The 25,614-nt window shown below is 40.9% G+C and overlaps 1 protein-coding gene across 4 annotated transcripts in view; it reads left to right on the top strand.

Annotated features, from left to right (window-relative positions):
• SHANK2 (SH3 and multiple ankyrin repeat domains 2) overlaps nucleotides 1–25,614 on the top strand; it is a 247,720-nt gene that overhangs the window by 112,312 nt on the left and 109,794 nt on the right. For all 4 annotated transcript variants that reach the window (XM_054275891.1, XM_054275893.1, XM_054275894.1 and 1 more), the window contains 3 exons: nucleotides 4,354–4,429; nucleotides 20,713–20,795; nucleotides 22,437–22,561. In XM_054275891.1, the coding sequence (XP_054131866.1) occupies nucleotides 4,354–4,429; nucleotides 20,713–20,795; nucleotides 22,437–22,561 (284 nt within the window). The remainder of the gene's footprint in view (nucleotides 1–4,353; nucleotides 4,430–20,712; nucleotides 20,796–22,436; nucleotides 22,562–25,614) is intronic.

The following is a 25,614-nucleotide window of genomic DNA, read 5'->3' as shown; positions in this document are numbered from 1 at the left end:
ATAGTGTAGAAAGTAATCTCACCCCTAAGGAGTTGTAGCTAGGCCAGTTATTAAAGATTAGGAGCAGGCCTGACTTTACCAGGCCACGGCTGTAACCAGTGAGAAGAAGAGTGCTATAAAAGAGTGGGGTGGCTGGGTGAGAGGGGAACTGGAGTCAGTTGGCTGCTTTGTGAAGAAGGAGGAGTCAGTGCTCTGAGGAGATGCCCACAAGAAACACCAAGAAGGTATGAAACTTTTGTGCTAAGGAGACAAACACTATGGAGCTCCTGCAATAAGATGGCAACATACTTGGGATAGAAAAATGCCTGCTCTTCTTAGTGGTGTTTTCAATCCCTTGAACTTTTTCTCATGGCCAAGTTTGGATCAATTTAAGGAAAACTTTCAAGATAGGGGCCCTGTCTTGTTGCAAACCAGCACAAGTGTCCTTGAATAGTGAATATCTGCTGATTTTATTATTAGACAGCTTTCCTCATCTTTGAATAACTCCTGGTCTAACCCCCAGCATAAATGGTTGGGAAAGGGTTTTTCCCCCAGGAAGGGGAAGGTGCAGAGAGAAGGCCTTTAACTCTGCCAGTGTTTTGGGTGTTGTACCTGCAGAGAGCTGTACTGTTCTGGCAGAGAGCATCTATAAATGTCTGTTGGGAGTGAAACATCTCCCAGGGCTGTCACTGGGGAAGAGGGAAGGCAGAAGGAAAAGCTGCTTGTTTTGGGGTGGGGATAAAACTGCCGGCGTGTCTGGGGAGAGCCTGCTGCTCTCTTGCCTCCCGGCATCACAGCACAAATTCTGGCTGTTGCACTCCTGTTTCCTCTGTTCATCCTGTGGCCATGCTGGTGGCTCAGAACCTTTCCTAGAGTGCTGGCAGCTCTGGCAGCATCCCTGCTGGCAGAGCATCCTGCACGGTTTCCTTGGAAACACGGCGCTGAAATGCCCTGCGAGGAGCAGCAGGGAGGGGACAAGGAGTGGAGACAGTTGCTTTGGGATTTTTCCCCCTCTGTGGGAAATCAGGACTCTTGGATAACTAACTAATATGATTAAGTAGAAGCTGTTTATTGTTTATGTTATGTACTTGTTTATACATTCTGACTTTACTGCACACGCTGATCACGCATCTCTTGACTGATGTCTCTATCTTGTTCACATGTTCTGCATGCACTTCTTCAATCACAGAGTTTGTGATTGGTTTCAGTCCAGCTGTTTCACAGCCCTCTGTCTGGTTATCTGTCTCTCTTATCTAGTTCTTCTGGTCTTGGTATTCTGTTTCTCAGCCTCTTCTTTCCTAATTTAGCACAATTCATGTCTTAGTAACCTTGATGAATTCCAGAGGGTGTTGATGAGAATAGCTAGGAAGGGTTTGCTGGGGCACACAGTGGCCTAGACCTTGCCAATAGATTGCTACACCCCTTGTAGTGCTCTACCTTCCAAAGCAATATCAAATATGTGAGCAGCCTAGTCCAAGCAGGAGTGTCAGGGTGGGAGTCGGGCTGGCTGCTGGAACAGGCTCACAATTGTGATGTGGGCTGAAACAGGGCATGAGTGGCCTAATAGGAGTGGTTTAGAGTCCAAAATTTATTTCTTGCTCTTCATAGCAGTGATCTTTCAGCTTTTGATAATGTCTGCAAGATCTCTTGGAGTCCTGTGGTCACTTATGAAGCTGAGACAGAGAATCTACACAAAGTCCTATGTTTATTTGGAGGAAAGCCCTCCCTGCTTCTGAGGTAGAGAAAGAAGGAAATGTTTTCCACCTACACTTTCTCAGTGCTCACCCCTCTTTGAACTCTATAAATTACATTCTGGAAGGGCAGGGTTTGAGCCTGTTGCTTACTGAGATGTCTGCAACAATAAATTATTCTAATAAAGCAACAGCTGGAGCTTTATTATTTTGATTGCCACTATTGCCAAGGGCACACAGCTTATTTCTGCTGCAGTTCCACAGGCTTCAATGGAAAATGGACCAGGAAAAAAATGTTGTGTTCTTATGGTATTTACTCTGGTAAAATATGGGCTTCTCAAGAGATGTAAAAATTTCAAGTGATAACCCAACATTTCTGTCTTTTGTCAATGTAAAGGAAACTGGACCATTTTTGCAAACCCTGGTATTTTGTTCTACCTCTTAGAAAAAGTTTTTGAACTAATCCAACTTGATGTAGTGACTTTTCATCTGTGGTGACAGATATTTCTCTCAGTAAGAATGCAGTATTATTGAAATAATTGACTTTATTAAAATAAAACTGCTAAGTAATGTGTTTCTAAACCTTCATGTCCATATCTTCTTGCTCATCTTTCTAATCTGTCTGCAACCAAGTATAAGAAGAAATCCTCAAAAGATTCTATGGGTAAAAGCTTCTTAAATAATGATAGGGTTGTCAGTGCTAGGTGGTCCTAACTTGCTTCAAAGCATTCTAATAAAGAGTTCTGGTCTTAAGAAAACCTGGGACATAAGAATGGGTACAAATCCAGGGAAACCTGGAGCTAACCCCTTGGTGCAACTATATCTATAACAGTGTTACTGTGCTATATTTGGCTTGAATTCAGAACAGCATTTGTTAGGCATTTGCCTATGGGTTCTTTGTGTTCTTTTGTCAAGTCAGAGAATGGAATCCTTTTCCTTTTTCAGTCCCAGTTCATTCTGATGGCAGATTGGTGGTCCTTCCCCCTGCTCCTGAGTGTCTGTGCTTGTGCTGTGTAATAGGGCAGCCTGGGACCTGTGTGAGGTGAGGGAAAGAGGGTAATTAGGGAGCTTAACACAGCAGCCTGGGAAGCTGCCACTTAGCCTCGAGTTCAGCACCTTGCAAGGCTTCTGTTTTCCCAAATAATCCCTGACTGCACCCGGAGGAGTGGTGGGAAGCAGAGGGGAGCAGACCCAAGCTGCAGCTGAGAGTGCTGGCTCTGCAGTCCTGAGGAGCTGAACAAAGCTCTCTGTCTTGCTGTGCCTTCCCATCCCTCCCACCCACTTTGTGTTCCTTATAGCACTGAAATATCATTCTATAGGAAACAGATTCTGCAGGGGGAACATCTGGCTCCTTAAGGCTCAAGCAGTTGCTTTAAGATTTCAAAATGTTCTTTATCATAATTTATTTCTTGTAATAATTTCTGATGGACTTCTGAGAACAGGCCAGGAGGATACTCAAAGTGGACTCCAGGTTTATGATTTTTAGAGTGGCATGAAAAAAAGAATGTTGCTTGATGGGGAACAGGCTGCAATTTGTGCAGTAGGAGCAGGAGTTTTGGGTAAAGGAAAGGCCTTTTAGGCAGAAAATACAGGTTGTAGGTGAGTGACAAAGGGACAAAATAAACTAAACTATCAAGTAGAGTTCATATTATAATAGGAATTTTCTCGCTCTCTGGCCATCCTGTAGGATGGAGGCTGGCTGGTCTCCACATAATATATATAAATGTAAATATTTTTGATTTTTTGTAGTACTGCTTTTCTTGGGCCTTGCCAATTGGTGCACAGCTCTGAAGAAACAACTTGCTTACTCTTTTAGCCAGCTGCAACCTTCAAGTGCATTTCCAGCTGGAATTTCTCTGTATTATGGATGTATTTGTATTTATGCCTCCAGCTGGGGGCATGCTCCAGCTACATGTCAGCTGCACTGGTTAAAGCATGGAAGTAGTCATTTTTCCCACCCTTCCTCCCAAGCTCTGCCTCCCAGGACTTTCTCCTGCTCCTTGGCAATGTTCAAAGCCCTTCGATCCTGCTCTGATGTTCTTTTTCTCTCTGCAGACTTGCCCTTGGTCATTAGGCAGCACCAATCTCAGTCATTTGTACCACCCTTAAAAGCTGTGCCACAGAGGTGCTGTGCCTTGGGGGCTCTGGCTGGCCTGGAGAATCAATAAAATCTGTTGGGATTGTGTCAGGCTGTCGTTCCATGGAGAGTCCCTCAGCTGTGCAGATGAGACTTTGATGGTCATAATCGAAACCAGAAACTTTCCCATCTGATTTCTGATGTCTCTTTGCCAAACCAAAGGTGATTTCCTTGGAGGACCAGCCTGTAGTTAGGCAAAAAAATATTGATTTGCATATTCTGGCTATTTTCCCAACATTTCTGACATCTATTGCAGATTTTTCTTCTTTCTTTCTTCTTCTATTTTGCCTCTTAGCTATAAAAAACCCAAATATTGGACACAAAAGTTTTTGCTACTGAGAATGTGAGTGGAGCTTTAAAACTTGTGAATGGTATGATTCATGATCTCCAAGAAGTTCTCCTTATTCATTTGATATATCTGATGCCATAAAAGAATATCTCCAAAGCCAACATTTTTTTTCCAAAATGCCTTGAAACTAGATTTATTCACTGTGTGGGAATATTAAGAAATACAGAAGTATTGAAAATTCTTTTTTCTCTGTGCAGAAACACGAGCAGATAGAACAAAGAAGCTGTTTAGACACTACACTGTTGGATCCTATGACAGCTTTGATGCTTCAAGGTAAGAATTTTTCCTTTTGGTTGCAATCTGTTTACAAAACCTTCCCTGGTTTTATTTAATTGTTACTTCTGGTTTAGGCTTTGGAGGGGAAGAGGGAAGCAGATCACTAAACAGAACTTCTGAGGGTACCATTTTACTTTTAAATTGGTTTTTATTGCAGTTTTCTTTGTTCATATGGGATGGGTGTAGAAAATTCGGGAACAGTGAAGTCATCAGTTTCACTGTTTTGTTTTGGGAGTGGTGAAAGAGATTTGTTGCTCTGAACAGTAACTTTGGAAGCTGAGTAGAACTGAAGCTGCTGGAAATGAGAAGTCAGATTATTTATTTGTGGAGAATTCATGATTTTAAGCAGGTTCTTCTCCCCCATGGATATACCTTGAACATACAGGTGACTGCTGGTAGAAAGGATGATCTTCAAAACACAGAACCTCAGTTAGCTTTTGCTGTCTTCTTGAGGAAGTTTTGGTGGCACACTGAAATTATCATGATTTTCTCCTGAGTGTCCAATTGCAGCTTGGGTTTGGTTTTTTTGTTTGTTTGCAAGGAAACCACATTTATTGTAGGAGAAAAACTCTGAAATGTGTAAAGCAATGGCACAGTTTCATGTAACACAATACTAAAAACAAAAATATAAAAATATGGTAACTGTTGGTTTTGTTCTGTGATTTTAGACTTTGTTCTGAGGTTCAGACATAGCTTCTATGTGAGTTGAAGGATTTGGGGAGGGAGTTCCCAGCTGGACATGATGTGATTGACTGGGGGAGTCTGATGGTGGTAAAGTTGTCAAGAGAAGCTGTGAGCCCATGCTCTGAGACCAGCTTTGCAGAGCAGACTCAGTGGCTACTGGAGACATCTGCAGTGAGAGGAGCTGGCTTTTTGCAAGGTTCTTTGATCATTAGTCTACAAAATCCATATCCTTGTCTCTGTATTTCAGTGTGAATGGATAGGGTTGTTCCTGCAAAAGAGAAAAGCTGTATCTGCTGCATGTTGCCTCAGAGATATGAAATAATTCCACTTGGAAACCTCCTGCTACTTTCTAACAAAAGATTTTTTTCATTAGAAAATGTCAATTCCATCGAAACCTTCCTTTCCACCTTTTTTGAGGGGGGGGGTGGGGGGTTGTTGGTTTATTTCTGTATTGTTTTGAGGTTTTTTCCAAAGGTATTAGGTTTGTCCAGTGCAACAGTAAAGCTCTCAAAAAATGTATCTTACCTGATTCAGGACTGAGCAGGAGAGATAATCAGGAAAAAATGAACTTTTGTACAGCCTTATATAAATTAGTTATGAAGTGTGTCTGCAGTTGATATCTGTTAATTGTCTGAGTAGAGAGAGGGGCAGCAGCAGCATTCTCCTGACAAGGTTGGGAAAAAAACTCTCCTTGAGTTTCCACAGAGAATCCAAGACCCAGTGGATCCATTTGGAAGGGTAATAGTGGAAATTGAGAGGAAAAGGTAGGAGAGGGCAGAATTGATATGAAATTCTAAGGAATACAGTGGAAAAGTAGACTTGTTTAAGACATTTTTTCAGTAGAGAATGGTAAATCTAGGCTTTTTGTAAAGTAACACCAGGAAAACTAAAGAAACCAATAGCACACCAAGTTGTGTTTCAGGTACCTGACTGAGGCTGCAAATCAGCTTTTTGTACCTCTGAATGGTGATTTCACTGGTGCTTGTGCGTTGCTGCTAAAGCAAAGAGAATTTGCATTTCAGAACCGGTCTGGAGATTAATGCCTCTTGGTAGTACATCCAGATTTAATTCCTCACAAGGGCTTCTTCAGGGAGGGGAATTATTCAAAGAGGCAAACAAGGTGTGAAAGTGAGAGCAATTTTTGATATTGCCAGATTTGTATTGCTTTGATTACTTTCTCTGTTACCATTTCGTATCAAAGTCGGGGAAGAATATGTTAGAACAGATTTAATGCTGGCAGCAAAGGTTTCATAAACATTTGTCAGAAGACAATTGTGCCTCTGTGCTAAGAACAGCTCTGAATCCAAAGTACCAACAAAGCTGATCCAGTTCCTTTCCAGAGACTGTGTGGGGGAGTGAGGGGAAGTGTCTGCTCCCTTCTCCCTTTCCTTCTCCCTCCCAAAGGGCAAAAATTGCTGAGTAGAAACACTCTGTTCAGAAATCTATATTAATGGGCTTATTCACATGCAGGAAAATACATTGTACATGGCATTTTTCATCTTGAGGAAAATGTGCAGCTTGAGTAATGGAGGCTCATTAAATCCTATTTCAGCTTTGCATAAGAGATCAGTTATCCATACATTAACTTTGGGAAAATGGGGGGGATGCTTACTAATGTGGAGAAAGGCACTGAGACTTGCTTGCCGGTGCAAATAGTCACTAAATATCATACAAATATAATGTCTTATTTGAAACTACCAGGTCTGATGTATTATCTGTTTTAAATGCTGATGAATGCCCTCAAAAGGGAAGAATTTCTTCTTAATGTCTATCCTCTTTCAGTTTAAATCCCCACTCCTTGTCCTAAAGAGCAGATACACCACTGAAACTGCACGGAGATAATGCAGAACTGCTCTGCCACATCTCTGAGGTTCTCTATCTTCCCTGCATTTGTCAGCAGTTAATTCAAATGAAATTATTTGTAGGGTGTAAATAAGTTAATTTATCAAGGTTGAATTCCAGTTTAATAATAGAAAGTATTGCTAAGGCATAGAATGGATATTTGAATTTAAAAAAAAATATTTATTTTTTAAAAACTTAAAGCTAAGGTAAACCTTTAGAAAATTACCATTTTTTACCTGCTTTTTAACTGAAGTGAGGGAATTGATTAATTCTTTCAAGATGGGACAGTGGATTGTTCAGTCAGGAAAATATGTGGAATTAATTAGTTGTTAATTTCAAATATAAAATGTTATCACCCTTTTAAATGGAAAGAGACTGTTAATACAGTGATAACTTAGTTTTATACTCTGGAGACATAAATGATATGAGACATAGTGTGGTGCTGTGTAAAAGTGGTAAATTTGGTGCGGTGGAAAACATGATCCATTGCCCCCATGAATTTGGGAACTTTAGGACACGACAGTGGAAACTTTTCCCGCTGCATTCATTGCATCATCTCCCACCCCCAGCAGAACAGGGCAGCAGGAAAAGTCAATACACAACTGAATGCCAACACCAGTGTAATCAAATCTGCACATGAATGGGAGGTCTCCTGCCTGTTCTGTGTCTTTCCCCACAGAGTTACTGACTTTCACAGGGGGGGTTTCTCCAGACTCTTTAACTGGTTCCACCCCTGCATGGCAGAAGTTTTCCTGGTGCTTTTCTTTGATGTCCCATGGCTCCAGCAGCATTCAGGAGCTCACAGGAGAGGATGTGATGACAAATAACCTTTTCCAAAGGCTGGTTGCCACCACATTAATGACAGGACCAAGTTGATTAGCCTTATGGTTTTTGTTCTGTTTTTGTGGAGGAAGACCAAGAGGAAAACAGGATGGTGTAATCTGTAAAAAAACTTAATTAATGGCTTAATTCATTCACCCTACTGTCCCTACTTAGAGTCAAGTGGCAACATCCATGTCCCACGAGTGTAGAAGATGACAGGAGCAGCTCTTCAAAAGCCAGTTTACATACAAACGCCTAATAAAAAATGGAGATTCTTCTCAGAAGTTCTTTCCAGGCCATTCTCTGTTGCTGTTGTCATCTGTGCTGTTGGATAGAGCAGCATAAGATTTATTCCTGAGCAGCTCACAGAGACTCCTTGGTACAGCTGAAGCTGTCTGCCCCTGCAACTCAGCATGCTGTAGACAGCTTGGTTATATTTTTAATTTTTTAGCCCACAGAATGTGCCTGTTGGATACCTTTGTCCCAAGGTTGTCATGTAAGTGGGGCTGTCTTGGTGGTTTAAGCATTAGGTGTGTTCCACATCTATTTTAGTGGGAGCTTTCAGTCCTATGCAGAAATACTTTCCTCTGGTTTCATGTGGATATTTCACATAAATAATCCTCCCTCTGGAGAAATGCAGTTGCTCATCTCTTTAAATATAGATTTTAAAATAATAAAATATAGATTTAAAACAGATGGAAAGTTTTAGTGGAATTCTGGCCGTTGCAAGTGGTGAGAAATGTAAAACTGATGGGGAGCAAAGGGATTTTCTCCTTGATTATGGTGGCCCTGTGTCCCTGGGGTGGGGAATTTGGCTTATGTGCTTGCTGAGTGCTGCTTGCCTGGCAGCAATCCACCAAATCCTGGCAAATAGATCCTTACAAACATTGAGAGAGAAGGTATAAGAGCTGTTGTTATATTTTATGTCCTGCTTCCCACATTTTCATGTTGGTTCATGTTGGTTCTGCCCAGGTAGAACAGTGAGAGCAGTGTTGTTACATGGAAAATAAATGGGATTGTCTGAATTGGAGTAAGAACTAGATGATATGGGATTGGAACTGAATGGTCCTTAAGGTCCCTTTCAACCCAAACCATTCTAGGATTTTGTGAACTGCTATTTTGTTTGTTTGTTTTCTGTTGGATATCACCAGTTCCATTGTACTAATGTTTCCTGGGAAGTTTGTACTGTTCAGGAGATCTCTTGAAGGAAATGGGAATAAGGAGATTAAAATGGTGCTGCTCACTCTTAACAATAAATCCACAATCTGGGATTGACACATTGATAATAAGTGGAAAGTGATTTTACAGCTGATTTTACCTGCAGGCATATATTTTAAACATAGTCCTTGGTTTCCTCTGGTGGAAATAAGTAAAACCAGCAGCATTTAACTTTTTTACCTATACACATAGCTCAGTTTTTGCCTAGAAAATGGTAACAAAAATATCTGAGTATGCTCATCATTGTAATTAAATATAACCCTGTGAGAGAGTGATGTGGTTACATCTGAAAGCTCTCTGAAATTTTAATAATTTAAAATCTCTGCAGATGTGATATCATGGTTCTTTTGGGCACAGAGAATGGTCAGCACCAACCAAATTGTAGGGAAAAAAAGTATGTAAAATGTTTTGTGTGCATGTAATCTCACCTTGATGCCTAAAGTTATTTTGTTGGACTTGCCTGTTTTCTGTTCTGAATTAATTAATTAACTGTGAGTATAACAGCCTGACAGCACTGAGCTGCTCTTAATATGAGGCAGAAAGTCAAGGGTAGCTCAATTTTAATACCTTGTGCCTCATTGACTTGAAGAGGATAATTTGATGCAATTTGAAGAATTGCATATGTATTTAAGCAATAATTAACGCATTGTAGCCTCTATGGAGCAGGTGGAGATGTAAAATGTGAAGTTTTTAATTTACAATTATTCAGTTTCTAATGGAAATTCCTTTGGTTGCTAATAAACAACTTTGCACTTTGCCTGCCCTGCTGCTGTGTGATGCCACGATGGAGCTTTTTGTGCTGGTGGCTACAAATACTGATAGGAATTGCTGAAACAGGAGGTGAAAAGGGTGTGTGTGTGTGTGTGCATCTGAATTGTAGTGCCTCTCCATCTAAACCTGTACTGTAATTGCACTATTAAGGTCTAATACAATTATGGTAAGATGCAAAACACTACCGTGAATGATAAAAGTTTCCATTAGCTTCTAAGTGCATTTTTAAGTTGTTTGCAGCCTTAACGGTGAAGTTTGCTCAACCCACTTCAGTAAGATTCCAGCTTTTAACAGCTAATGGTTTGGTAACTAATGACTAAAATGCAATTTCTGGGCTAGATGTTTGCCTAAATTTTTAGTGATAAGTGTTAGCAAAGAGAGCTCAAGAGCTGAGGGGAAGAAAAATACACAGCCTTTTCCAAATGTGGAATTACAATGCTCTGTCTGAAAAACTTTTAGGATCTACCTCTAGTGCTAGTCCAGACTTAACTGTGTGCCTGGGGTAGAGAAGCTGCTGCTTGCAAGGGCTGGGATTTGGGGGCTGTGCCATTTCCTGCACAGCAATTGGTACTCCAGGCTCAGCAGGATTTCCTCTGCAACTCCTCCGGCCGGATGCTGGAGGACAGCATGGATTTAAATGTCACCACTGAAAGCAGCAGCCTGTGTCCTGTGCATGGGGAGGAATAAAGTGGATTTTATTCTTTAAATTAGAATAGAGAAAATGAAAAAAAGAAAAGAAAAAGGAGTGGAGATGCAGAACAAGTTTTTGAGGTTGGTTAGAAACAGGACCCTCATGTTTAGAGCAGAGGAAAACAGGAGATTCAAGTGAGATTTTTTTGTGGAGGGGGAGAAAGGAGGATGATTAGGTTTCTAATAATTGGCGTTTTCCATTCCTGTGTCCCAGCCCCTGTGATGATTTAATTCCCTGCCCCAGGGCAACTTTGGCTGCCGTGCTGTCACCTCATCACCAGATGAGCAAAGGCTCCATATGGTGCCTCTGGTTGGGAATGATGCAGTTGGCAGCCCCAAATGGAACAAATAACTGGTGAACTCGCACTGTGGGCTTGCCTCCAGTGGGAGTGATCTAAACCACTCTTCCCCCATCTCGCCCTCTCTTTCCACGCAGATTTTCACAAATATTTGTTGCATTTGGAGAATTTGATCTATGAGGCAACATTCTCAGGGTGGCTGGCAGGCAGCGAATGTGTTTTGTTCCTCTTGAAAGCTGAAATGATCCAGAATTGGAAAGGGGTGGATTTTCATGCTCAGTCTCTTTGGTGGTGCAAAAGGAAGGTGTGGGAGGAGGGTGCCTTGTTCCTCCTGGGACAAACCAGATGTGCTGGAGCTGTGTTTCTTTAAGAAATGGAATTGAACCCAACAAAGAGGGAGCAGCTAAAGAGCAGACAGTAGCTGGTGGTGGAGCATTCACCTGGATTAAAGGAGGTCTGGGCTGAGTCCTGTGTGTGTCAGACTTAAATTCACAGCCAGAGCTGCTGCTGAATGCCAGGAGCCTGCTGGACAGAGCAGGGATTTATCCAAGCCCTTTGAAAGTGTTCCTCTTTCCCCAAGCCAGGAGCAGATGCTCTCTCCATCCTCGTGGATGTCAGGGGCTGCTCCATGGCAATGATTGGCAGATGCACCAATTGAGTGGCTGGTGATGCTGCTGGGGCTCCCTGCTCTCTCTGACACAAAATGTCAGCCTGTTTTTGGAGAGATGATGTCTGACAAGCACTAAAATGTATCAACAAAAGCTTGGCTTTGAGGGATAAGTGTTACACAAAAACTGAGTTCGTGGCAAGGTTCTGAGAAGAGGAATAGTAAGTGTTGAATATGTGCACTAAGAAAAAGAGGCTACTGCATCTTTAGGAGGAAAAAATCCTGTTACCCATGTGCCTTCTAATTTCTCTAATTTTTTATGGGGCTCAGATAACAGAATTAAGAGTTTGGTGCTCCAGTTGAAAGCCAGGGCTGATACTGAGTAGTTTGTGGGATCCTTTAGACCAGCATGTCCAAACCTGGAGCCGTTGCACCTATGGCAGAGGTGGTTTATACCTCTACTGCAACCACTTCCAGCACCCTAAACTCTGAAATACATTAAAATCTATGCATCTGAAATTATAAACCAATATTTTTACCTTGTCTCTAGTACACAAAAAAAGAAAGCTTCATATTCCCAGAAATTCCATATCAGTGCAACCAATGAGCTGAATGTGAAAGGCAAGGGGGCAATAAAGACAGTTCCAGTTCAACATTGACATAATTAAGAGAAGTCATGGCCAATTTAAATAAAATTGTAAAGTCAGTGATTTTTTCACTGCTACGAGCATTTTGGGCTAAACTGGCCATGCTTGGAGAGAATTGCTGAAAATAATGGTGTTGGGAGGCAGGAGAGCTGTTAAGATGGATATTTTGTCTTGCAGGTAAGCAAAATTTGGAGTAGACTTAAAATAACTCAAGAGCTTACTGCAATTAGAGAAATGGAGAGGGAGAATATATTTCAGAAAATAAGGTAGAGTTGCCACCTCCTTTCTGATGTTAATGAGACTGAAATAACGTGATTAGTCAGGATTTTTAAAGGGATATGTGAAAAATTAATGTCACCTTTTCAGCTCTTTAGTGCAAAATCCTAGAAAATCAAAGTTTCTCACTCCACACTGTATTTTTAAAGCTCTTGGAGAAGGAATAAAGATGTTTTCAGAAAAGCTTTATGCCATTGATGAGACCTCATTTGTTTTGAGACAGAAATTCAAACTTACTTGTAAGTTATATACTAAAAGTATAACATTTTTTGTCATAAAAATTTGCAGAGTCTTTAACATTGATTTAATCACTGCTTTTCTGTACAATGCAGACTTTTAAGTGAAATAGTTCCATTATAAAGCTGAATGTACAGGCAGGGCTACTCACACTCCTTGTGGTCAGGACTGTTTATTTTCCAAGGAATGCAGGACAGGAGGGTGATAATTCCTCTTGCTCATCATAGCATACAGGATGGGATGGAAAACTTGAGGGATCCCTTAAAACTAATCTGAACCTAATATTTGGCACCTGTCCTGAAATCACCAGTTTCTTTCCCCTATTTTGTAGCTTATTTTTGTTTAGACTCTCTTGGAGCAAGTGGAGTTATGATACCAAAATGTACTGGGCGTTTAATAATTGTTTTAAAGACTTCCAAGGTCAAACTGCTACCTTAAAGGGCTTGTAGCACATTCAAAAAGTGTTAATAGAACACTTTCTGTTTATTTTCTTTTAAACCCAAGGTGTGATTGAAGTCACTTCCCTTGTTTTGCCTTTGTCACTTGTCCTGTTTGATAACCCTGAACATGTTCTTCTCCTTGGTACTGAGGTTGTCTGTGATAAAAATGACCAATTTGAGCAAAAACAGCAGGAAAATTATGAATTTAAAAAAAAAATATTAAAACCCAGTGGATTTAACATCTATATTTAATTTTCTGTTTATCTAAATATGTTAAGATGATTAGGGAGAAAATTCCTGTTTCTCTGTGGTTTGGTGGTAACATCTGAGGGTGGAACTGCAGCTGGTTTGGGGTAGGAAAATACAAACCTAAACAGTGAAGTGTTTATTAGGTAAATATCCTGGTAACCTAAACATATGTGAGTGTTTGGACAGCCTGTTTGCCCAAGGCTCATCGTATCAGCAATGAATATTAATATTTCCACAGTCCAGGCTCACATTGCTCAAATGCTTGATAAATAAAACTGAAAATTGCTGGTAAGTATCAGGTGCAAGTGGAGTGTGTTGGAACCCAAAACATTCCTGTGCTAGGTGGAACATTTGTGTGAAGGGGTTAGAGGAACTCTGGGCTATAAAACTCTCCTGTTCCATAGCCTGCATGTCTGATTTTTCACTTGGTCATGTCTGATGTTTGAAATGACTGCTTATTTTTAAAAGAGCAATGAAATTAATTAATACAGAGAAATTAAGCTTTTATTTTAAAGGTCATTTTGCCACTTTCCTTGCTCACAGTGATTTTTTGTTTTCTCTCTACTAGTGCAGATGTGAAAGAATAATAACCTTTCTCTTAAAAAAGGCTAAAATACTTGGGTTTTTGTGAATGTGTATAAATACATTCATACATGGATATGGTACATATATGCCCTATATATACATTTGCTTAGGATTATGAACTTACCACTGACTTTTTTTATTGCCTTCATAGCCTATCCTGACATTCCTACATAACAGAGAATCAGACTTTTACTGGATGATTTCTCTTTCCAGGAAGGTGACTTCCTGGTTTGCTGTATCAATATTTTACTTGTTGCAGTTTCAGCAGCTTAAGGTGCAACCAGGAAACAACCTACAAGTACCAATAGCCAAATCAATTTATTTTAAAAGTGTTACTTTAGATTGGCTACTCCCTTCTCCTGCACACCAAAAAGCATGATAATAAGTGTAATTAAAATCTGAGTAAGGGAATGTGGACTGAGGGAGAGAGAGAGACAAAGTTTCTCCTTGGCTCTACCTAAAGAAATTGTGCAACTACTGTGCAGTTCTGTTGTGAAATTCAATATTTCTCTTTTAAGCCTATATTTTTTGGTAAAGTTTTGTAGCATAAACCCACTGAAGTGTACAGCACTGTTAGTCTCTTTAAGATAGGTTGCTTCTTGAAATGATGATTGATTTTTGATTTTTTAAGCAGCACCATCTTTCTGACTTCTAATTCTTACTGAATCCCTTCCTGGCTGACATTAGTGTGGGTTTGGGGACTTAGTGAAGAACTGCTCTTTTTTACCCAGGGTATCAAGTGTTCAAAATCCAATAAAGATGGCTTGATTCCTTGTTTAGAAGTGTGAATGAAACACCTTTTCTAGGTGGAAGATGTGCTGTGGGGTTTTACTGGAGCCCGTGATTCCCTCAGTGTGCAGTACAGATCCAGAACTGGAGAATATGTCCATGTCTTTAAAACAGCCACAGTTTGACATATTCCTCTTTCATCAGCAGATTTCAAAGCAAAATCTACAGCCTTGCTGTTCTCATGATCAAAGAGCTCCACAAGATGTTTACTAGCTCTGGAGAAACAGCACTGCTACAGGAGATTGGAAATACAAATATATGGATATGGGGAGGTTCCAGGAGTATTGCTGGAGCATCCTTTATTTCCTGTTCCTTTGTCTGGCTTGATCATGGCCAGCTGAGGAAGACACAGCTATGCCAAGTTTACCAAGGGGAAATTAGACCATGTCCTTTCTGTTGCAATTTGAAATTGTTTGCCAGAAATTATAAAGCCAGAGAGGAACACAGTGCAAGCAGGGAAATGGTGATCTTGTCTGTCTTGTCTGGGTTTTTGTTGGAGTGCCAGCTGTGCCAGTCAGGCACTGACACACAACCAATTTTCTGTTTGTCTGTGCCTGTGAAGATTCTGCTCTTGGATTTCTTTGGGAGCACCTGTGAAGCTGAGTCCATAGGTAGTACTAAACATTTGGCTCCATGCTGCACTTCCATATGCAGCCCTGATTTTCCAGGTTTTTTTTAATGAAATAGCAGAATGACTTGGAGAATTTTTAGTTCTAAGTGATTCTCTTCATCCCTTCTCTGTCATATTTTAATTATAGTACCATGATTATACTCCTTGGACTTGTCTCTTCAGCTGCCCAGTAAGGAATTTATCAATTTAAAGTTTGCTGCTCTCCAGTGTTTCTATTTTAATGCTAGGTTCTATCTGCCACGAGGAAAGTGCTGAGGCACTGACCCATCTATTGGAAATATTTTCTTCCTCCCAAACACAGCTTGCTATAAACTTCCAGATAAACATGTGTTCTAAAGGAAAATCATTGAATTTGGCATATAGGACATGAGCATTGCTCAGCTGTACAGAGTGGGCCAATCCCTCAATTCTGGGATCCTAGGATGCTGTGAAGGGAGAGGTCCCTGTGAGTTTCACTCTTCAGTTGGCTGCATCCCACTGTTTCTGTTTGGGCTGCCACTGGGTTTTTAGGGACAGGCTGTGTATTTCCCTGTCTGCTGTGCACAGAACCCACTCGCTGCTGGAGCTGCTGCCTCTTGAGCAAGTGATGATTGCTACTCTGCCTGACACAGGAGAGCTGTGGGAGCTCTTCTGTGAGACCTAAAAGTGGATGATTGATGCCTGGGAAACTTGAGCAATCACAGAAAGTGTCATCATTAATCTTGAAGGCCTTAATTAGTAAGATCAGCCAATTTTCCTGAAGCCATTAGAGTAGTTGACTATAAATTGTAAGGTTGACCCCTTCCAGCAGTAACAGGAAATGTTTTCCTACTGAAAGGTTGCTATATCCTACAATAAGGTTTGCTGTAGACATAATTTCCATTTTATGTAGTATCAGGACAGGTTACTTCCCAAAAAAAGGGAAAGAATGTTTTTGATGTGCCTTTGACAGGCATTGACTGTTGGATAATGCACAAAGGACTCCTCCTGTTGAACAGATTTCCCAAATGCCCTTCTCTGGCTTCAGCATAACCACCATAAATTGGCCATCTTATCCTGGAAGGAATTAGTGTGACTGCTTCCAGACATTGCATATAAATTTATGGAATGATTTAGATATCATTTTATTGCACCTGGCAGAACACTTTATTCTTCTAGGATGTATCTAGTTGTGAACTCAGTAGATCTTTCAAAGAGATGGCAATTGCAAGAGTGCTGAGGAGAAGAAAAAGGGCTAATTAAGAGGTTTAGATTCACTTGGCCAGCTGAAAGAAGTGAACCTGGAGAGAGCAAGGTCCACTTCTCACTCAAGCAGAGAGCAAGTCCTTACTGAAGGGCTTGTGGGCTGCTTAAGCTAAAAAGGTTGGGTTATGTTTCCAGGGAATCAGGGAAATAATTCCTTTTTACATTCATTTTTTTCCTCTCCTTAGAGGGAGACTGACAATATACCAAATAGCCACTTTTGTTTCCCGATAGTGGTGATAATTTTCAATGGATTGTCTTCTACTTGCTGTTTTTCAGATTGAAATCAGCAATGAAACACTTGATACAAACTTGCCTAAACACATCCTGTAGTCCTGATAGCCTCCACCTCTGTAATTTAGTATTTTAGCTTGTGGAATAAGTCATGCCTTAAGATAGGGTGTAGTTATCCCTGATGAGAACAGGAAGCCAGGTTTTGTGGGCCTGCCTCCAGCAGGAACCTGCACTCCAACCTTTATTTTCTTCATACAGGTCTTTATGAAAGACTTGACATTTCTCCTTCTTCCTCAGATATTATCCTAATGGGCTGTTCGCAAAGCAGAAATTCCTGCTGTTTAGAAAAGCCCACACAAATGATGGTTGTTATGTGGAACAGTGCTGAGTTCAAAACTCACATATCTGTGTGACCACGGGCAAATCCTTCTATTTCCCTTTCTCCATTGGTCAGTCTGTAAAACTATGGAAATTTGTACACCTCTGCACACTTCTTGAGCCTTAGGTTGTTAAGGAAACTACATGAGCTGATGAATAAGCATGTTTTCTAATGTCTACTGCTTGAGTAAAGCAGAGATTTACATTGACTGTTATTTTGACCTGAAGTTTTATGATTGTGCTCCACACAGAAATGTCCTGCACTTGGTAGGATGCCTTTTGCATTTAACTTTGCCTGCAATGAATCTTGGCCTCACACAGCCCAAAGTCAAAGCAGCGTTTGCCCTATTTAAATAATGAGCTATTGATTTTAGAATTACTCATTTTATTACCCTCATATGGAACTGGTCATATTCCGAGGACTCATCTCTGAAATGGAAGCTTTTGAATTTTGTTTGGGATGGGACAGAAATGGACTTCAGGGATTTTACTTATTGAAATTTGGCATATCACAGATAACAGGGACTGCCTAGCCTCACACAGAACTGTGCATTTTACCGAAAGAGTCTGGGAAGAAATTCCTCTTGCTTGAGCTCAGGCCTCTGAGCAGCTCCTAATGTAATGCCACCTTCATTTGTCACTGGTTGCTGTACCCTGTGTTCTGCTGCTGAGTATTTACAACACCTCCAGGATCAAAGAGACGCTGCCAAGAAGGCTCATGGGGAGAAATTTTGACCTAGTTTTACATTTGGCACCACTTTTCCTGCCAGGAGCAGGTGGACTGTGAGCAGACCTTCAGTGGAGAGTCCACCCTGGCTGGCACAGAGAGCCCTGGCGTGGCAAAGCCAGCAAAAAAGCAGCACTGCAAAGAGTCAGAGGTTAAACCCTGCCCCTCTTCTGCTTCCTTTTCTTGGGAATGCAAATTTTCTGGGAGAAAGGGTGTGCAGGTTGTAAATTCAGTTCATTTTTTTGTGTGCTTTTTTGTCTTCCCCCTTTTTCCTGCTGCTGGTTCTTTGCTCTGCAGCACTGAGGTGTGTGGGGAGAATCAATTTGCTTTCTGTGGTTGCTTGAATAAGTTTAAGCTACTCAAGGCATAGGATTTTTGCAGGTTCCCTACTTCTAGGAAACATAAATGAGAAGAAATGCTACACATCTGATTTTTTTCAAGCCCATCCTTTTACTTTCCAGGCTGTGATGATGTTCTCTTTATGACTGCAACTCTATATTAGAAAGTTGTATTTGTCAAATAATAAAGATCAGTTTGTGTGTTTTCTCACCAAGAACCATGTTGTGCTTCTCCCTCCCTTCCCTCTCACCTCCCCCTTGCATGTAATTTTGTAAAATGTTGGCAATTTTGCATCCCCACTTTGAGTACATGAACTGAAGTATAAAACTGGGTACTTTATGGAATGGATGCACTGTACATGAGAAGAAAATCAGGTGGTTTTTGTACCTTAAGGGTATCTGTACATTAGGATGAAGTGAGCCTGACTTGACAATGCCCATCCATTTCATTAGCTGGCCCTAGAAGGACCCTGGATACCTATTTGTTTTTTTGGATGTAGGCCAGGAGATTTGATCCTGAGTTTGCTGAGCTGATAAACTTCTGAATTCTGTATGGAAATGAACTGACACAAGAGTGGGATTTAGGGAGGGGACACGAGGGGGTTCTTTGAACCAAACTCTTGCTATAATTAGCATCTCAGAAGTTGCCTTCTAAGCTCTATTAAGCTATTGATTAATTACAAGGAAACTTGAAGGGAATGGGTTTTATTAATTTGACCAAGTATTAAAAACGTAACACTGTTGACTCTTCAGTGGATAAGTACAGGGTCCCACCTTGAGAACGTGGTGGTGAAATGAGGCAAATCAGCCAATGCACTGGCAGGAGCAGCCAGTTTCTAGAACATCAGGATGTTGATGGAGAGCTTCAGTGGGCTCCAAGAGCTGCATATTCCATCCCATCCTGATATCCCTGAGCCAGGTGTTGGGCTTTCTCAAGAAGCAGAAGTTTTTTAACTGTAAGAACAGGAAATGTCTGAAAGACACAGTAAATTACAATAAGATGAGAATACAAAAGCTGTGGGTGCTGATGGAAACCATCTCTTGCCCACAAAGTCACCGCTGTGGCAGCTTGAGTTCATGTGTAGTGTTAAACACTCTGCAGTTTGGAAGGCTACCTTGCATCATTGCTTCAGCAGCCATGGGAAGTTTCATCCTGCAGAGTTGGAAAGGCACCAAAAGGATGGTCTGTGATGCATGAAAAATCTGGAGTTTGGAGGCTGTCCATTGGTGTCCTGATATCATCATCCCTCTCTTTGTTCAGAGCTTTAAATAAAAAGGTCACAACAATTTCTCTTTATTTAGTTTCCTCCTCCCCCTGGGGATTATTAATGGCCCTGAGGCAGATCCATTCTCTCCTTGCATTTACTGCTCTGGGGACTGGATTCTGTACCAGACCAGTGGGAACAGAAGTTGGCTAGTAAAAAATTAAGGAAAGCAAACTTGGTCTTACTCCTTTCTATCTGAACTAGTTCTGTAGGTATATTAAAGCAGCATAGTTTGCAGTGCTGACAATTCATGAACTTAACCCCTGCAACTCATGCTGTACAATTCTACCTAAAAGAGCATTGAAAATTTTTCCTTTTTTTTCTTTTTTGCTTTGAGCTTATTTTTAGTAACTACATGTTTAATGAAAGATATTGAACACCTTAAGGCTTTTACGGATCGTTCCCTGTATCTGAAAGGTCCCATTTTAATGTGCATTTTATGCATTTTCTTCATCTACCTTCTACTTTTATCTTAGCCAATGACAGTGAGATTCCTAAGGCTACTTTCTCTTTAAGGGAATACTGCTTACATAAATAGCCCTTTATACCATCTCCTTGTTTTATAATATTAATTGTTTATCAGGAGACAGGAAATATTCCTTAGAAAATGTGTTTTCCTGCTTGTGCATGCCTTGTTACTATTTCAATTATGCAGATTCTTGATGCTGTGGAAATTTGTGCTTGATGACGCCAAGGCAGCTGCACGTTGTTAGCATTGTAGGCTGTCAGATGATCATGTGGGATTCTTGCAGCATGCAACATTCAATAGGATTGAAAAAGGGCTTTTGATGCAAGGCATAGCTTTCAGAATATATTTGTGCCTTTTAGTTAGCTAATAGAAAATCATAATTTATTATCTTTAAATTTAAAATGCTGCCTCATTTTTCTTCTGGTTGGTTTCATTTTGGCTTCACTAGAAGATGCATCTGGTACATCCACGATTGAGGAGTTTATTAATGATACTGTCGTTCAGTTCACTTACTTTTTTTCCTTTTAGAGTCCTAGCTAGCCCACAGATTACATGATCACATGTTCATCTAGTCATTCATATAGAACACAAACCACCATGCATGATTTCTTCTTCTTTCTTTTTCCTCTCTGCCTTTTTTATTCATTTTAAGTTGCTTTGTCATGTTCTCTTTTACCATCCAGCTTAGTCTTTGTCTTCCCCTCGCTGCTATTTGTTCTATATTTTCCCATGCTTGGTTACTGCAATATTATTTGATTAACGGGCTGTGATGATGATGAACCTGCACACTGGAGGAGCAGCTACTACAGTGGTGATGAAGGGATGTAATAATGGTCGCTATCCTCGGAATTCTCTCTACAGTGACTGCATAATAGAAGAAAAGGCAGTGGTCCTGCAGAAAAAAGACAATGAAGGATTTGGATTTGTGCTCAGAGGGGCAAAAGGTATGTGCTTCTGTGTGTGTGTGAGTGTGTGTGTGTGTGATGTGCAGTGGCATGAAGAAATTTATACATCTCAGAATATAAGCAGGAATTATTCTTGGTGCACTTGGTTGCTAGACAACAGGATTCTCTGTATGCTATACTACTCCGATGGATTTCAGTGCCTTCTCTCTGAAGCAGTTTGCATTTTTACATGGGAGAAGCACTGCATAATCGTTTTGGGGGGAGAAAGTTTTGCCTGTATTTTTCTCATGCCGGTGGATGTAGTATTTTGCCATTAATCTGTTCTGCTGTGCAGTTTACTTAACTGTGGGGAAACCTGCTTTCCTCATAAAAACTGCTGCTTTATTTCAAACACCAGCCTGATTGAATAGGGCTGTGAATAGGAATAGACAAGAGAGGCATGTTTTGTTTAAAATAGGTGTGGATCTTCTGCAAGGTGACATTGGTGCAGTTTTAGTATGAAAATATGATCTTTTTTTATATCTTGAGAAGCTGCACGTATGTTGCATGGCCTGTAGTGTGCTCATTTTTAAAGCTGTTCATATGTTAAGCTGCACGGCACTTCTCTGTAGGCTAAAATCCATCACAGTGGCATTTGTGCCAGTTAAAAAAGGCATTCTATTTAATGCTTTGCTTTTTAGCTTGCAGTGCAGTTTGCTCCCTTTGTATTTTAAAAAAGAATATATGTATGTGATGGTATGTCCCATCTCTTGCTCCCCCTCATTTCACATGGGTTCTCCCTTGCCTTGCTTGAGCATGAAAATTATTCCATGTCTTCATTCTTGGGACATGGCTTTTGCTTTCCCTGTTCCCCACCCCTAAACCTAGACCGGTGTCACTGTGGATTTGCAGGGCTGGGAAAGATTTGCCAGTTTTTTAGCCAAATGAAATGTCTGGAGTTGAAGAAGGGAAGCCCAAGGCACTGCCTTATCTCTGAGTGTTGGTGTGGGTTATCAGTGCTCTGAGCAGGGCTCACTCCCTCTGGCTGAGCCCAGTGGTTTTCCCCAGATTTTCTCTGTAGCAGCGGGGGCAGCTCAGGTGAAAGACCCAAGGACTTTTCTGCCTGCGTGTGTACGTGACACAGAGGGGCAGGCAGGGCTGTCACAGGGTCAGCTGTGCCTCCTCTCCTAAAATGTGGTCTCTTCCTTGTTATGCACATCTAAATTTAGGAGGGGAAAAAAAATCTGGTTTTTTTTTTTTTTTTTTTTTCATGCTTTGCCACCCATCCCATCCCCCTAGTTTGGCCAGATGCTCTCTCCTGGCTCCAGCACATAATTCATTTTTAGGTGGATGTTGCCAGAGTTACAGCATTCTGCCAGGCACACAAAGGGGTTACTTGAGCCAATACTGAATATCCTGGAATATCACAACCCAGCTATTGCCTGGTGCAACTTGATTTGGTTTGTGCAAAGGAAAGGAGCAGGTATTTCCCCCTCTGGAAGGAAGACCTGTGGATTGCTATTCCAGGGGGTTGCACTCTGTCCCCAGCATCCTGATCTCCCATGAGGCACATCCCTCTCACTTCCAGCACCCACCATTTTTTAACCCTAAATTGGAATGGCCAATGATAGGCCTGTAGTCAAGTGGTATTTGCAAGCACTCCATAACTTTCTTTTTTTAATGTGGTATTTATTTTTAAAGCTGACACACCAATTGAAGAATTCACCCCAACTCCAGCCTTTCCTGCTTTGCAGTACTTGGAATCTGTGGATGAAGGGGGAGTAGCATGGCAAGCTGGCCTGAGAACTGGAGACTTTTTGATCGAGGTAGGAGATCCTGAAATTTGATTCTCAGTGCTCTGTTGGGGAAAGAGTGATGTTCCTGGTGGAGAATTGACTCTGGAAAAAGTGTGGGATGCCTCTGAGCAGCAAGTCCTGTGGGCTAACACCGGTGATGTGCTTCACTTGATCCATTTAAAACTTCATGCAGCGTTCAGGAAAGCAGTGACAGAGAACAATGGTCAGGCTGACTGGGAATTTTCTGGTTGCTCTTTTTGTCCTTTGGGAATACACTCTCAGAGATATCTGGGAGGTTCTACTCTTCTTCCAGTTATTGAAATTTAGATGAATTTCAATATTTACTGTGGGCTATCAGTTGTGGTTTCTTCTAAATATTTTTGGGGAGTAACCAAAATTAATGACATTTTATGCAACTATTTCTGCGCTCAGAAATATCCATGGTCCAGTGGCGTTTAGTAACCATGGAGAATAAAGCAAATTACTTTGGCTTGAAATTGAATTTTCCCAACACTACACTGAAATACAAAAAAAAAAAAAGGCAATGAATGTTATTGCAGTATAAATTACTTTATAAAAAGGGTATATTTGAATTGTTCATTCGTGCCAAAAATATGTTTGATATTTTGGAGGATTTTTTTGTTGGCATTTTAGGTTTTGTTTAAAAAGTTGGTTCACCTTTTGAGTGTTGCCGGCCAGTTTACAGCAAAATCATGATTTGGGATTTTTCTTCCTCTTCCCCCCACAACCTCTTCGTGACCAACAAAGGGATGCTGTGCTTCTCTGAAATTGGGTACTGAAAATAGGTCTTTTGGGATGGATTGGTCAAACCCTGTCTGTAAGATCTATTGATTTTACATTATTTGATGTCTTGATCTTCAGGCCCATGTATGGTTTGGTAAAATACTTTTGGTGTTACAATGTTTGTTTCTGCAGAGCTGGCTTTTGCATGCAGGAGAGGGTACAACAAGCAGCTTTTTTTGGAGCGTGCCTTGAACTCCCATGGTGATTGAATTTAAATAGTTGCACCACTTCCTCACGCTGTAGCCGTGAAAGAACAGGCTTTGCAGGCTTCTAAAGTAAATAGATATGCATTTTTATCTCTGTCTTCAAGCACATTTCCCTGGCTGTTTGTTTACTTAAGGAGCAGCGTTCAGTGTTACAGACCAGCTTACAAATGGAACTGCTGCGATCTCTGGGCAAGGATCCTGCCAAAGCTCTCCCTGTCCCTCTTAGGTGGGGTTTGAAACAAGGCTGTGTTTTTAGAGGTGGATTTCTTGTTGGGCTTTTAATCCAAGGGAAGTATGAAGAGTCTGTACTGGCAGATTGCACAGATAGAATTGATGGTGAACAATGTGCAATTTAATTCATTATGGAATGACAAATATGCTCATGGATTTTTTAAAGATCTCTGAAGGGGTGGAAGAAGGCTGGGTAGCTGATTCTGCACAAAGCTTTACTGTTTTTTTGGCAAATGAGAGAAGAATTATAATTAATTGTCTAGACAATTTACTCCTAGCCTTAGCTTAGAAGAGCAGGTAAACATGCACATACAGTGCTGAATCAGGAGGACGTTAATCCATACTCCAGCATATTTGTAATTAATTCTGAAAGAAGCCATTATTACATGCAAATCAAATCCATTTCTGTGTAATTTATGTTCATCGGGGTTATTCCATTCTGAATTTTGCAACTTAATTAAGAGGATGTGATAATCCTGAGAAATGACAACTTGGCTGTTGCAGGACACTTTTCTGTTGGAGAAAGGCAGGACTTTTTTTTCTGTTTTGTGGCCAACATGCAGTGCACAGCCCTGGCTGGATGTAGAAAGCCATCTTTAGAGGTATTTACAGTGATGCAAAAGACTGTTGAAATAGAAGCCCACCTGCACTTCAGGAATGCCAGGCTACTTTGTCTTTTGTGTTGAACTAAAAGATTTAAATTTACACGCCAGCAAGTGGTTGTATGCCCTGGTGTAGTCAGCCTGCCTTGCTGCTAAATGATTTCTCCCATGACCCTGAAGTTTATGCTGCTGTGTGTAAGTGCCACCTCAACCATTTGTAAGTAATATCAGGCATTTATCATAAATGTCACATGAATAATAAAAGAGTTAATGGGCAACCAGGATCCTAATTAGTGCTATTTTTAACACTCGTGGCAGGCGCTGGGTGTGAGGGAGGGGAGAGCTCAGTTTGGCAGGGGGCAAAATGAGAGGCAGGGCAGATGCTTCATTCTTGCTTCAGGAGGTTTGGTGGTTCAGGGTCATGGAGATGAGGGGAACCTCACTATGGAAAGACAGGTTTGACAGGGAGATAGATCCTTTCTTTGCAGAGCACGAGGGCAGGTGGACAGGCCATCATTTCTTTGTGTACAGTTATGGTCTGGAATCTTCTGGAGGAGGGAAAACTTCAGTATCAGCTATGAGGCACTATAATAATTCATATTTGGGGTTGATATATGTGGAGCAGAACAAATAAAAGATTGATACAAAAAAGCAAGAAAAGGTTCTGTTTTGCTTCAGCAGATAAATGGAGTAGGGATTACCTGGAACAGCTGGCATTGTATCATATGACTGAGTTTTTATCAAATGTGCAGCTCCTGATTTGTCCAACCTGTACAACTAAATTTAACATGAGACTTCAGAGATGAACATTACACTTGCCCTTGGAAACAGTGCTCACAGAGTCTCCATGGAAATTTCTGACAGTGTGTGGTTTGTCTCCTCCTTGCTTCAAACCCAGTCGTGGTTTTTGTGATGAAAATTGTAAAGTGTGTAGTGGCTTTCCTGGATAGAGCACAGGGCAAATGTACTGGAAAAGTGCAGGAGTAGTTTTAGACCTGAAGGAGTGAGGTATGGGGAGCTGTCAATAGATCTGAATTTTCATAAGCAATTTAAGGGATGCCAATGCAATGTGATTTTTTTTCCCTTACCTTTGATGAACAGTCAGAAAACAGGGATGGTTATGATTTGGTTGTTATAGCTGACATTTTACAGCTTGCTCTATGTGTTATTTTTCACTATTTTAGTTGATGTTTTCTTGAATCTTGATATCAGCCTGATTAAAAAGATAGATAAAAGTAAA

The sequence above is a fragment of the Melozone crissalis genome, unplaced genomic scaffold, assembly GCF_028551555.1.
Source record: "Melozone crissalis strain CALT ecotype California unplaced genomic scaffold, PUWL_Pcris_2 ptg000018l_1, whole genome shotgun sequence".
NCBI classification, from domain to species: domain Eukaryota; kingdom Metazoa; phylum Chordata; class Aves; order Passeriformes; family Passerellidae; genus Melozone; species Melozone crissalis.
Note: the sequence above shows the minus strand (reverse complement) of the source record. Positions and strands in the feature narration are given on the sequence as shown.